The sequence below is a fragment of the Apis mellifera genome, linkage group LG8 (assembly GCF_003254395.2).
Source record: "Apis mellifera strain DH4 linkage group LG8, Amel_HAv3.1, whole genome shotgun sequence".
Taxonomy (NCBI): domain Eukaryota; kingdom Metazoa; phylum Arthropoda; class Insecta; order Hymenoptera; family Apidae; genus Apis; species Apis mellifera.
Window position 1 is genome coordinate 8,000,944 of NC_037645.1, and position 14,209 is coordinate 8,015,152.

Here is a 14,209-nt window from a genome sequence, read left to right on the forward strand (position 1 = left end):
GAATCGAGTATCATGCATTATCTTTCGAAAGAAAGGAAAGAAGAAAATTATTGTATGAAATTATTTATAAATCAACTTTAGAAAATGATAAAATTTATAAAAATCTCCACTTTCATTAACACGATATTCAAAAGTTTCGAAGAATTAAAAAATCGGTAAGACTTCGAATCGCGTGTCTTCTTTCATAAGAAAGAAAGGAAGAAAATTATTGCGCGATATTACTTATAAATGAACTTTAAAGAATGATAAAATTGATAAAAACCTCCACTTTCATTGCCGCGATATTCAAAAGTTTCGAAGAATTAAAAAATCGGTAAGAGTTCGAATCGAAGAATCACATATCCTCCTTTTTCGAAAGAAAAAATTATTTCGAAAGAAAATTATTGCACGAAATTACTTATAAGTCAACTTTAAAGAATGATAAAATTGATAAAAACCTCCACTTTCATTGCCGCGATATTCAAAAATTTCGAAGAATTAAAAAATCGATAATACTTCGTCTCGAAGAAGCACCGCTTCTATTATCTTTCGGAAAGGAACCGTCGAAAATTCATCCGACGGAAAGAATCGAAGATAAGAATATACACAATTATACAAAATTATTATTAAAAATCGGCGAATTAGAAGAAAAAAAAAATAATAAAATCGGCGAGGGCGTGGAAAAATGTGTAGCAGAAGCGGATCTCTGTCCGCTTAGGCTCGGCTAAAAACGTTCGCGGAACGAGGCACGGAGGAATGTCTCGTACGCCGGCTCGTCGGGGGCATATCAATTGGCGGCCCTTTGCGCCCGACGCCCCCTTCCCTCCCCCCCCCCCCTCGTCCTCCTCCCCGCCCCTTTGCGCGCGATTTTACAACTTCCTCGCGGGACACAAAGCAGCGCGCGCGCGTTCGCCGAACGGGGAGGACTCCTCTCCTCCGTCCCGCGTGATTTATCCGCGAGCCGCGAGTCGAATGAGAAGGAAGTGTGAGAAAGCGCTTTTGCCCCTTCCCCCACCCCCTCCATCTTCCCTCAAGTTCGCGCGCCGAAACCGAAAACCGTCGCCCGAAATTCTCCCATTCCCCGCCGTTTTATCGCGTTCGTGGATCGAAAAGCGCGAAGGGGGCCACACGCGCGCGCCCCGCTATCTCTGCCCCATCAGGGCAGAGATACGCATCGGGAAAAAGGACAAGGGGGGGGTCTGTGCGCTCAACGGATTCCTCGGCGTGACTATTTTCGTGCCCGCTTTTCCATTCCTTTGAATTCATCGAACGCGGCGCTTCTTCTGTGTGTGCGAACCATATCTGCCCACTATCTTTTCCGTCTGTGTCCTTGGACGAGATCGACGAGAGATTTGGTGGGTTCACGATTTTTTCGAGAGATGGAAAGAGGGAATCGATTAGAAAGGTATATATATTCTTTTTCTTTCTATTTTAGAAGGATGGATCGTTGGTTAGTTGATTTTAAAAAATGGTGATTCGTAGTAGTGATTTTTTCAGCTTTTCTTTTTATCTTTTCGTCGAAACAGAGGAGAAGAAAATGTAAAGAAAATGTATATTTTTTCCATTTTGATCCTCGAGGGAGATTGTTGGTTTTTTATTGTTTTGTAGCATTTCCTGGATACTGTGAATATATTCTCCTTTTTATTTTATATTTCCTTATATATCCTTCGAAGGATGCGTTGATTTTGAAAGACGAAGGATTAATTTAATTTTGAAGGAAAATGCGTGCGATGATCTTTGAATTGCTGATTTTGAAAAATTGGAGGATACTCGGAGGATATTTATTTGGGTTATTTTAATTCGTCAAGGCCAATCACGTAATCTTGTAAAAGTTAAATAACAATTATATACAGCAGCCATATTTTAAAGGGTTTCAGAAAAATTTTTAGAAAAGTTGATCGATTTATCTTCTAAGCGGCTTATTTCCATATTACGTGCGCGTAATAACAATATACCCGCAGCATAACAATGTTCTCGTGTCTAACTCGAAAGAAGTTGTTCTCCTCCTTTCCTCCTCCAAGCGAACGTGATTTCCGGAAAATTTTCATCGAGCGAGCCGATCAAATTATCTCCTAAGCGACTCGTTTGCATATTATTTGCGTATCCAATATACTCTTTACACGGCTCGATATACTCGATAAATTTTCAGAAAATTGAAACTTGATTCATTTAAACAATCTTTACCAGCACAGTAACGTTCAGAATAACTTCAAAAAGGAATCCCTCCTTTCCTCCATTTCCAAAAATATATATAAATAATTCCTTCCTTTCTCCAATCCGCTCTTGTAATTCATTTGTATCCAATAAAATGAAGCGTTCTCCCAAACAAAAATTCTTTATCGAAAGAATTCGAAAGAACAAACGTGATTCCCAGAAAAATCTCTTTTCCTTCATCATGTTTCCAAAATTTCCCAAATTTAAACAAACATATTTAAAAGAGCATTCCAGATTTTTTCCAATTTTTCATCGAAAATTAATCGATTCATCCTCTCGTATAATAAATAATTCCTTTCCATCATCAAAATTTCCCTCTTCAAATCCTTAAAATATCCAATAAAATAAAGTATTCCAGTTCGAAAAAGAAGCGTTCCCCCATTTCGAAACAAAAATTCTTTATCGAAAGAACATTCCACGTGAAAACCGTGATTCCCAGAAAAATCTCCATTTCCAAAATTTCTCTCCCAAACTTGATCTAAATCCTATATCCAAACAAAATTATCGAAACGAATTTAAAAGAAGATTCTATAGAAAATTAATCGATAATAAATAATTCCTTTCCACCATCAAAATTTCTTAAAATTTCAAATCCTCTTCAAATCCTTGTATCCAATAAAATAAAGTGTTCCAGTTCGAAAAAGAAGCGTTCTCCCATTTCCAAACAAAAATTCTTTATCGAAAGAAAATTCGAAGGAACATTCCACGTGAAAACCATGATTCCCAGAAAAATCTCCATTTCCAAAATTTTTCTCCCAAACTTGATCGAAATCCAAACAAAATTATCGAAACGAATTTAAAAGAAGATTCTATAGAAAATTAATCGATAATAAATAATTCCTTTCCACCATCAAAATTTCAATTTCTCAAAATTTCCCTCTTCAAATCCTTGTATCCAATAAAATAAAATGTTCCAGTTCGAAAAAGAAGCGTTCCCCCATTTCCAAACAAAAATTCTTTATCGAAAGAAAATTCGAAGGAACATTCCATGTGAAAACCATGATTCCCAGAAAAATCTCCATTTCCAAAATTTCTCTCCCAAACTTGATCGAAATCCTATATCCAAACAAAATTATCGAAACGAATTTAAAAGAAGATTCTATAGAAAATTAATCGATAATAAATAATTCCTTTCCACCATCAAAATTTCAAATCCTCTTCAAATCCTTGATCGAATCCGCTTCCACACCTATACCTACATATACATACATGTATCGAATAAAATAAAGTGTTCCAGCTCGAAAGAGAAGCGTTCCCCCATTACGTGAACGGGGTTTCCGGAGTGACGGAGGATCGTCCTCGTTCGAGGAATTTCTCCATCGACCCCGGCGACCCTCCGGCCAGGATTTCGAGCGGCGATTACCATATTTCGAGCAGCCGGTAGCCCGACGCCGAGAGCACGAATAATCCGTGTATTTTCGACCAGCCACGATGGCTCTCGTCGACTCGCCTCGCCTCGCCTCGCCTCGCCTCGCCGCAGCTCGCTCGCGCGCCACAGCTCGCGCGGCTCGCTATCGGCCCGCTCTATCTTAACGACGCCAGATCTGTCGTTCCCTGTCCCCCTTCTCCCCCCTCCTCCTCCTCCGCGCCGTCTATCTCGAATCTCGGGACAAGCCCCGTATACCCCTCTGGTGGCAGGTACAAGAGAAACTGCCGGAGACGGTGCTCTCGAAATGATTGATCTCTTTCGCCCGTACCTTCCTTACGCATACTTGGTAGCGGCCATCGATTCTCCTTCTTCCAGTTTCTTTTTTCCTTCCTCTCTTTTCAGTACTAACGCACCAGAGATCTTTTTTTTTCTTTCTTTCGTGCTTAACTCGATCTCTCGACGATTGAGGAGTACGTCATCGTACGTTTCATTCGAATGAATTGGACGATTATGATATCTAGTAAATCCTAGGATAATTCTCTAGTTACTTTTCTCTCCAATCTATCATATATATTCTTAAGCTTCTCTCCATTCTTTCATCCCAATAAATATTGTAAATATTTATAGGGAGAGGAGAAAATTTCTCATGATCGTAGAATTTTCGATATGTACGAGAAAAAATCGGCGCTCGAGAGGGAAGAACCTTGGACGAGTGCAGGGACCCCTGGATTAATCCTCGCCGTCCGATTGTTCGACGTGGCCGTGGTAGGGGAAGAGATTCGGAGACTGTAACGTGTCGGCTTAACGTCACCCAAGACAGTCGCCTATTCCACAGCTTACCCGAGGAGCGATCCTCATCTCTCTCTTTCTTTCTCGACTGTTTCTTCCTCGAGGAACAACTCGAGGGAAGAAATGGTTTGCGATGAGTTTCGCGCGTTTTCGTCTCGTTTCTCTTTCCAGAGTTACAGAGAGAGAGAAAAGAATTTGAAGAGAGAGAGAGAGAGAGAGAGGAGTGTCCGAATTTATTCTCTCCGTTGGTGGAGCGTGCACGGCGTCCCATGTCGCTAGGCGGGGCGGAAGGGAGCCCTACGCTTAATTAATGATTACCAGGAAACGTGTCTGGGCCCGGCCTTTATGCCCGGCATTAACCAACGCGAGGATGTCGCTTGCTGGTAAGTCGCTGTTGGTCACTCTGCTCGCCTCGCGCCACCCTCCCTCCCCACACCCTGATTCTCGCCAGATAAACGTCACGAGGAAACGCGAATCGGGACCTTGTAGCCTTTAACCCTTTCGAGACGAGGTGAAATAAACGAGGACTCGTTATTTCTTCGTAAAATTATTGGATTCGATCAAGTTTCGAGAAGAGAATAATTAACCGTTCTTTGGTTAAGTGATCGAATATTCGTTGCTTTGAATATTCGTTTAAAAAGAATCTTGATCTGAAAAAATTCAATTTATTTAAACTTTGTAATTTGCGATTCGATTTTCCGATTATAAAAGTCGATGCGAAGAATTCGTACGCGACAATTGCTTGGAACTTGGAGTAGTACTCGGGAGCGGTTGCGTTTAACGGCGCGTCCGTCTTCGAAGCGCAGATCGACATAGGCCGATAAGCCGGCAGAGTAGGAGGAAAAAGCCGCGTAAATTCGAACGGGCCATTTGCTTGGGAGGAGAGGACGACAGTGGGACCCGTTGTGTCATCGTGGGCCAATTAGGCGGGCTGCAACAAACGGGGAATCTTATCAAGATCCCGCGAGAGAAATTTATTTTTGACCCGCGAAAACTCGAGTGGAAGGATAAAGGAAAACCGAGAGACAATTCCTCCTTCGTCTGGAAGGAGGAATTATAGCGGATGTAGCGCAGCGAGAGCTCGATCGGGGTCGACGCCCACCCATAATCCACGACGAAGATTTCCGCAAGCGATCGTTTCTCTCCAACGTGAAATACGCCGAGTTCCTGAGAAAAACTCCCAGCAGGATGTCCGTTTTTCCCTCCTCCCTTTGTCTTCCTCTGCCGCTTCCTGTGTCACACGCCGTTGAGCACGCTCCACCCCCGCCTCATCGTTTCTGGCGACACTCTTCGCACGTCCGCCGACTCCGCAGAGCACCCTAATTGTTGGCACAACAGAGGGTCGAATCGCGTAGACGGAAGGGCTCGAGTACCCCGCTCGAGTTTATCGAAAACAAACGAGCGAGACGCTTCGATTCGGAATAAGATTTACTTCGAGCCAGAGTTGTTTTTTTGTTACGAATTCATCTCTTACATAATTTTTACGAAGAGAATAATCATTTTTAGATTATAACGCAGTTATCGATGCGTTGAAAACAATTATAATTACAATTCGTTTCGTTTACGTATCGCAATTTGATACATTCGTACGTATATATGAATTAGAGTGGAAACGTTCACTTGCGAGAAAATGGGACATCCGGCGGCGATGGTCAGAACTAGCGAAACGTATTAAAGCCCGAATGAGAAACATTCGGCTAGTGTCTATTCCAGACACATTCACGAGGACACGACAATTGCAACGATTTCAGAGAGGAAAGTCGCGAAGAATGCGAGTAGATTGTGGTCGTAGAGAAGAAAGAGGATCGAGGAATTAGGTTCCACGGTACGACAATGGATGCTCGAGAGAGGCTCGCCGCGACAATAGCGATCCGATATTACGTTACACGGGCCGGTTTACGATCAGTGGCTTCGACGGTGGCCAAAGAAACGACCTTTTGCCTCTGCTGTTTATCGAAGGACTGCTTTCATTCGCCGGATCTCGTATCCACCGTTTAATACCCGAGTCCCTTTGTCGGCCTCTCCCTCCTCGAAAACATTGTATCGAGTGGCACGGATCTTCCGCTTTCGATCGTTCGCTTCGATTCCGAACGGAAGTCCCCCGATAAATAAAATGCCATATACCCGCGGATCTCTTTTTAAAGAAATTCAAAAAGACCCAAACGATATTTCAAGAGACATGGATATAGTTACATGGATGGTAAAAATTGGATAACTGCACATGTGCTTTTACACATACATAGAAATATATTCGTGAGACGCTTTTGTAATTCTAAAGAAAAAACAAAAACAAATAAAAAAGTGTCAATTGAGAATTATTCGTTAACTCTGTCTCGGTTTAATACGTTTAATACATGAATTTCAATCAATATTCTTGCGTCTATTTTAGCTTCCAGAATCAATTCAAACTTTGATTAAACTATATTCGAATTAAGAATCAATTCTATTACGATTGTCGAGCAGTGATCCAATTTTTACTATACATGTATCGAAATGTATTTAACAGGAATGTATTTTCATTGCTCGAATTCGATCGAAAGACTGATTCATTTGTCGTGGCTAGGGATCCAGCCGAGAAAACGTCTATGATGGAGGTTATGTATGATCGATTACTTACGTTGTGCAGCTTGTAGTAGAGGCCGCACGCGTTGCAGACTGGCTCTCCGGCCTGATTCCTTCGCCAGAGCGTGGTGGTCGCGGTCTTGCAGTTGGCACAGCTGGTGCCCGCCCGCCTCGCCGCACTCTGCAGCGACAGTTTTGGAAAAGAAAACAAACAGATATCACACCTGTAACGTATTGGAAACCGAGTCGTTCCAATTTCCAGAAAGAACCATAAACGACTCGGTTTTAACCTAATAATCTAAATGATTTCGTTCGAGTTAACGCTTTTGTCTCTAAAGACAATAATAATATACAAAGATGCTTTACATCCTGATCAAAACCGTCTAAATAAAGTCTGTCAGAAATTCTGTCTTATAAAATAGGTTATGTTTCTATATTATATTTTACATCACGTTTATTTATATCACGTAGGCACCTTGCAAGACAAAATTTCGCATCAGAATGCAAAACACGGAATGCAAAATTGACATTAATCACACAACGTTTAACGATACACAAATATTTACACTACACACCGTTCTACACTATTGTTCAAATAGCAAAAAAGGATCGAAGACGCAATAAATATAACCTCTTCATAACCTCTTCATAACACTTTCCAAACATTTCTTCCCAGTTTTTCTAACCCACAGAGTTATTCATGGAGGAAGAATCGAACAGCTTCCAGAATCAAGAAGCCACGAGAAGAGCCGGGATCGCGTGAAATCGGCCGCCCTTAATCCCCCGGGTTCAGAGGATTGGAAACGCGAGCCCGTGTTCATACCTGAGCCGGGATCGTGAAAGGACCCATCTTCTCTCTACACCTGTTTCCCCATCGACGAAGGTATATACCTCGCCTCATTTCCGTCTCGACAGTTACCACTTACACGAATTCCACACGGACCCACTTCTCGCAACTTTTCACGTAGGAAGCTTCTTCCTTCGATAGTTTCCATTCACCGGCCACTTAACCTCCTCTCGGCGCGGAGAAAAGAGACCAGGTCGTGCGCATTGTCGCCGCGCAGGCTGAAAGGAGAGGGGGAAGTTCTTCTAATGGAAAACCGATTGAAAGCTGTTTGAGCGAAAAACTCGCCATCGAAATTGCGCCCCTCTTTGTGAACTCGTCACAATGAATCTCTCGAGCGCGTGTCCACGAATATAAAATGTCCTGTTTTCCCTCTTTTTCTTCGCTGTCTCCGACGTATCTTTCTCTCTCGAGAGTGCTCGAGAGGACGAGGTGGGACGTGCCCCCTTTGCATTGTCGGCACGATGTAACCGTTTTCGAGCATCTTTCTTTTTTCGATGGAACGGTGGGATAGAGGGCGCTGTCGGTGAAGCACGTTGATGAAGTGCGCCATTTTTAACTCGCATTACGTATTGGATACGTGGATAAGTAGAAGTATCTGTATATTGTGACAGCGGTTTTTTTTAACGTGTGGTCCAGAATTAATGATCTGCATTTTAAATATATAAATTTTAATCTTGGAGATTCAATTTCTTTTAAAACACGTAATTCTCTTATCATAATAATCAAATAATCGAATCATTTTATGAAAATTCCTTTATATAGATAGAGATTTAGAAATTTAAATACAATTATTTTAAACAAATACAACTGATTCTATCTCGATTTTTTTACATAATGAACGTATATATTATATAAACTAATCAAGCACGGATTTCTGATCCAGAAGAAGAAAGTAAAAATAATGAAACTCTTTACGCAAACGCAAATGAAAATTTCGATTCATCCAAATCAATGGATAATTAATTACGTGGGAACTCGATACCGAATTGAAGACTCGAAAAAACGAAGCCAACCATCAACGTGGAAGACTGTTTACACAGTCGATGGGCGATACGAAGGGTGGAGAGAAAAACGCGAGTGGGGGGGTGGCTCGACGCGGTGTGTAATCATGGCTTATCTGACCGATCTTATCGGGGTTGGCGCGTAGCAAAAGGGGTCTGCAGGGTGCTCCGGGCCCCTCTGCCTGTGGAATCAATACGCGGAGAGCCAGCTCATCAATATAGAGGCCCCCTATCTGCTCTAGATCTTTCACACCCTCGCCGCGTCCAGCCTTTCACCTTTCTCGCGCCCGCCGGCCTACACAACACGTGGAAGGGGATGAAAATCGTCCGAGGTCCTAATGGTTATTAAACCGACCTGGCCAGCGGAACGAGTTTTCGAATAATTGATCCGCGATTTCGAGAAGAGCAGATTTTTCGAATTTCTTTCGAGATCTCCAAAGAGATAATGCGAGGGGCGGAATTAAAAATCGGAGAACGATTTTATATCCAGGGACAAAATCGATTTGGACAGAGCGTTCAATTTGGAGGATGACGCGAGAACAACAAGTGAAAGAGGAGCCGCGGACGAAAAAGGGGCGGCAAGAAGGCCGACGGGAAATAAAAGCACGAGCGTGGAGGGAAGAGGAGCCTCCCTTCGGCGGAGGGACCGGAGAGACCGGGTTCGAGAGGGAAAAATAAAATCGACGCGCGAGGCATGGACGGGGCAGGAGGGGGAAGAGAGAGAGAGAGAGTGACGTGGGCCGGAGACGAGCAAAACGAGATAATAAGGGAACAAGACCGGCAGAAAAATCGAATCGAAATAAAAGGTAAAGTCGAAGGGGGGACGTCGAAGGAGGGGAGGGCAAAGTTGGGCAAAACGAACGAGAGGATGAAACGTAGATGGCCACGAACTTCAGAAATGTCATATCCGTCAGTGTCCACGGTTGTTGTGTGCCTCCTCGAAGGCAACCGGTTCCCGGCCCTTCTGCCTCTCGCGGCCCTCGCTGTCGCCCCCACCCTTGCCACCCCTGCGAACCACCATTGCACTACCCGTCCCTTATCTCCTCCATTCGACAATCTTTGCCATTCCCTGTGAATCGAATTATTGAGAAAGACTGGCGAACAATTGGCTGTCAATATAAATAATAATAAAATTTAAAATGGATGGATCTGTAGAGATGGAAGAAACAAAGGAGGAGAGGATCTACGGTTTCGGAATAATTTTAGTTTAAAAAGAAGCCCCAAGAGTTAGTTGAATACTTGGAAGACTCGATGAATAATCTCTCAACAGAGTTGTCAATTTCTTCCTTGCGATTCCGAATTAAAATTGGTAAGTTGATGAGTAAATAATTTCTAAAAAAAAAATCTTCGATGCATCACAATTGAACGAGATTTTTTTCGATTGTTCGGCGGATTTTCGTACTAGTCTCGCGTGATTCCACGGAACCAGTCTTCTCGCGGCCAATTCGATCAAGGCCGCCTCCCGAGGGGAATATCCTACGCAGTTCCAACCGCCTAATCGCTCAACAATGCGTGCACGGGTGTCCCGGTTGAGCAGTCGCTCGTTTGCCCGCCGCACGATCCTTCTCGTCCAGCTTTATTCTTCAATTTTATTCCCATCCAGCCTTCTCTTCGCTCTCCTTCCCACGGGATATCGATCCAAATCGAGTGTAAATATCCCCGAGAACGAGGTCTTAAGGTCTTTCCAAGAGAGATGCAAACTGGTATCGTTCGTATCGTTCAATCTATCTAAACTGCTCGATATGATTAATAATCGATTTCATTTACATCTCTAATAAGCGAGATATAAGATATTACATTTAATATTCGATAATTTACTTCTTGTTCGATATTTACGAATAATCCAACCGTTTCCATTTTATCCAAAATTAAAATATCGGCGAGCGAGATTCATTCGTCGAATCAAAGCAAAAGTGTAAATTCCTCGCTTTAAGGGGATCGAATATATAATAAAGATCGATAATCCTTCCATTTTTCACTCGAGGAGAAGGCAGGTGGCGCGCTGATCACTTTCGTACCGCGGGAATCTAATATCGCGGGGGGCGGGTTAAGCGGAGAAAAAGAGGGGAGGGGGAGGGGGGGTGATCCTTTGGAAACCGGATCGTACGTGACTCGAGACGATTTTTCAAAGTTAATTGCCGGCGAGTTATCGATCGCTCGTGACAGACGGCGCGGGAGTAATTATTATCGTTCTCCGATCCAATATCCCCCCCCTCTCCCCCCTCCGAACGAGACCCGCCTCGAAATCGTCACTCGCGCGCTCGTCCTTTCGATTTCTCGGAACAGCTTGCACAAAAACGTCTCGATCGACAAGTGACAAGCAGCCACTTGTACCGATTTATCAATAAACATTTTAATAAACCGAGATTTTCCTTTTCTTCTTTATAGATTTTCGTTGGCAAGCGAAAATGGATTTTCACGTATCTGAGATATAATTTAATCGATTATATTTCACGATATCCATTACTTTCAAATTAATCATTAGTAATCTGATTTTATTATTCGTTGTTCAGTAATTATAATTTAAGGAAAAGATAATCCTCGCATTCGATATAAAAGAGGCGAGGTATTGCTCGAGGATTATTCCGCGAAAAGCAGCCAATTCGGCGAAAGGCATTAATCGATCCCGATGAAAGACGCGGCTGTGGTACGCGGCTACGATCGTTAATCACCCTATCGGGTTAATTAATAACGCCCGACAGACGCATCTTGCGTGGATCGGTATCGGTAGCGGCGACCCCGTTTCCTTTTCCTCCCGTACCGTTATCGCGGGCCGCGCACCGATCGAACGCATCATTGTGACGCTGGGTTCGCGCCTTTGTTCGCCGGATCATCGATAACGATAACTCTATTCCGTGTATGATCTCGTAGCGGTGTGATTTTTCCAAAGTTGGAAAGAATATATTTCGTAATTTTTGTAATCCGTGAAATTACATTGCGATAAGAGGCTCAAATCGTTTTCGAATTTAAATCGCAAAATTCGATCCCGTTCACGAGGTTTATCCAAAGCTTGTAGCGATTTAATTCAAAGATTCTAAAATTCCCGGAATCCTTTACACAATTATTCCGAGAAGAAGCATCTGCTTAAGGACACGGTCGACCTCCTCCCCTCTCTTCCTCTCTCTCTTTCCTTTCTCCTCCCGATTTTATTTATTCCCCTATCACGGGGTCCGAGCCGCATCGGCATACGAGCAATTTGTATCCCGATGAGAACAATGTTTGTATCGAGGTTGTATCGGCGCACTCCCTCCGCTTCTAGTCACGATTTAGTCAAGGATACATCGTTCGATCGTTATCGGGCCTACGCTCGTAAAACGATCGTTTACTCGTATACTCGTATACACCGGCCGAGATCCCGGCCGGAAAAGTCTCGATCTCTCTTATACGGCTGGCCGGCCGGCCGACCGGCCTGGTAATCCTCCGATTTACAGCAATTCTCTTTGAAAACAATGGGGAGGGGCATCGATTCGACGCGCAGTTCCCTCGCGGCGAACGGCACTCAACGGCCGGGGGACCCTGATTTTATTTTAATTGCGTTTCCGATCCCATCGCGCCTCTCATACACGCGATAATTTATGCCTGCTAAGTTTCAGCTTGTATATATGTATATATATACGTCTGCCTGTATATACGAATATCCGCAAATATCCTCTCTTTCTCTCTCTTTCCCTATTTTTCTCCCGTTACTTCTCCCCTCCCCCCGTCCTTAGTAAGAAGGAAAGAAGAATTTCGAAAGATTTCGGGCGAATGCGTTAAAATTGAAGGAGGGCGGCGATTGGCCGGGACCTGTTACGCGGGGGCCAATTATCGGGTAGGTCGCGCGGGATGCGCGCGCATACGGGGATCAGGCGAGCGAACGGTTTACGTGGCCGGCCGAAGCGTTCGATACGTACGAAAGGAGAGACGAACGCGCGAGGCGTTCGTACCGGGCCAACTAACTCGCGCTGCACTTATATTCAACCGCGTATAATACAACGTGCCGGTGGTACGGTGCGCTTGTGACTGTGACAAGCAGTGGTACCACATTCCTAACACTAGCGCGCGCGCTCGACCCGCCGCTGCTCTCGGTCCACGCACACGCTCTCTCATTCCTCTTTTGTCTCTCCTCTTTCTTCCTCCCCCTCCCGCCGTCGCCGCCGCCGCCCCCTCCTCCACCTCCTCCGCGATCTTGCTCGCTCGTTCTTCCTCTCTCTCTCCCTCGTCACCCGTCCTACTCTCGCCCTCGACAGCAACGAGATACGGAGAAGGATACGAGCGCGATTCGAGGGTCCCGGTGTGCGAAACGCGACACACAAACTACGCGCTACGCGCGCATATACAAGAGAAATATTCGTTGCCGGGATTGTCGTCGTGTTTTCCATGATTCCTTGTGATTCAGCTAAGGAGAGGAGGGAGAGCGTGGCTGGTACGGGTATATACGTGTATATACGGACTGCCTTGACGAGGTCGTGTGATAATGGTATATTTTATTGTCGGCCACGTGAACACGGTCTGATTTCTTCTCGATTTTAATATTTATGCGGTCACGGAAAGCGGCCTCGCGTTTTATTGTGCGCTTTTAATTGGCCGTTGGCCGGCCACTCGAGAGTGGAAAAGGCAAATAATCGTGATCGAATATCGAGAGCCAACCATCTCTGCACCGCATTAAAATTTCATCATATATGTATTGTATATCTCAATTCGATTGAAGAATTCTTCTTTCCTAAACGTTTAACACGATATTTTTCTGACAACTTTTCACCTTTCCACTCGTCTCCGGCCGACTTGACATCGGCCAGAAGTGATCGAGGCAACGAGAGGGAAATCGATCCAGAGAGGAGTGGACGCGTTCCACGAATCTTGGCCACGGGTTCTCACGTATCGGCAGCGCAACAGGAGGCAGTTGGTACGCGCGCTCTAGCCACGTAGTATGCCGGCCAATCTATATGATAAACAGTCCAGTTACGCGGACACGCGTTCGATTAATAAATAAATCGGTTAAGCGTGGACGCGAATTCGGATTCGAGTCGCGCGGATGAATCGCGCGGATGAATTCCAACGATGACGCTCTATTCCCGCGATTCATCGATGAATAATATTCTATTAAGGGGAGTTGCATCGTGACCGATCATTGCCTGGTAATTGCAATTTACGAGTGGTAACTAAGTAACTAATCTTGGCTCGGTTGCGAGAACACGTTTAGTCCCGTGTTTTTATCGGTGTATTAAAAACTTTAAAGATTTCCCTGAAAAAGAAATTATTTACTTATTTATAATTTTGAAAAAAATGTAGAGAGCGATTTTAACTTTGCAATTTACGTTGCAAATATCCAATCGATCCAAAGATCTCGTAACAGACACACGATTAACCTCGATGTTCCAACAAAGCTGCATCCGCTTTACAAAAATATGTAATCGAATTACTGTATTTTATCGAAAAGCCTAAACTCTTGGAGAAAAATATCCAGAA

At 44.0% G+C, this 14,209-nt stretch overlaps 1 protein-coding gene across 6 annotated transcripts in view; it reads right to left on the reverse strand.

Moving 5' to 3' along the window:
- The window catches only part of LOC100577332 (GATA-binding factor C), an 84,082-nt gene that overhangs the window by 11,568 nt on the left and 58,305 nt on the right, over window positions 1-14,209 (reverse strand). For 5 of the 6 annotated variants that reach the window (XM_026442316.1, XM_026442315.1, XM_016913668.2 and 2 more), the window contains exon 5: window positions 6,969-7,103. In XM_026442316.1, the coding sequence (XP_026298101.1) occupies window positions 6,969-7,103 (135 nt within the window). The remainder of the gene's footprint in view (window positions 1-6,968; window positions 7,104-14,209) is intronic. The other variant, XM_016913667.2, reaches the window with a different exon arrangement.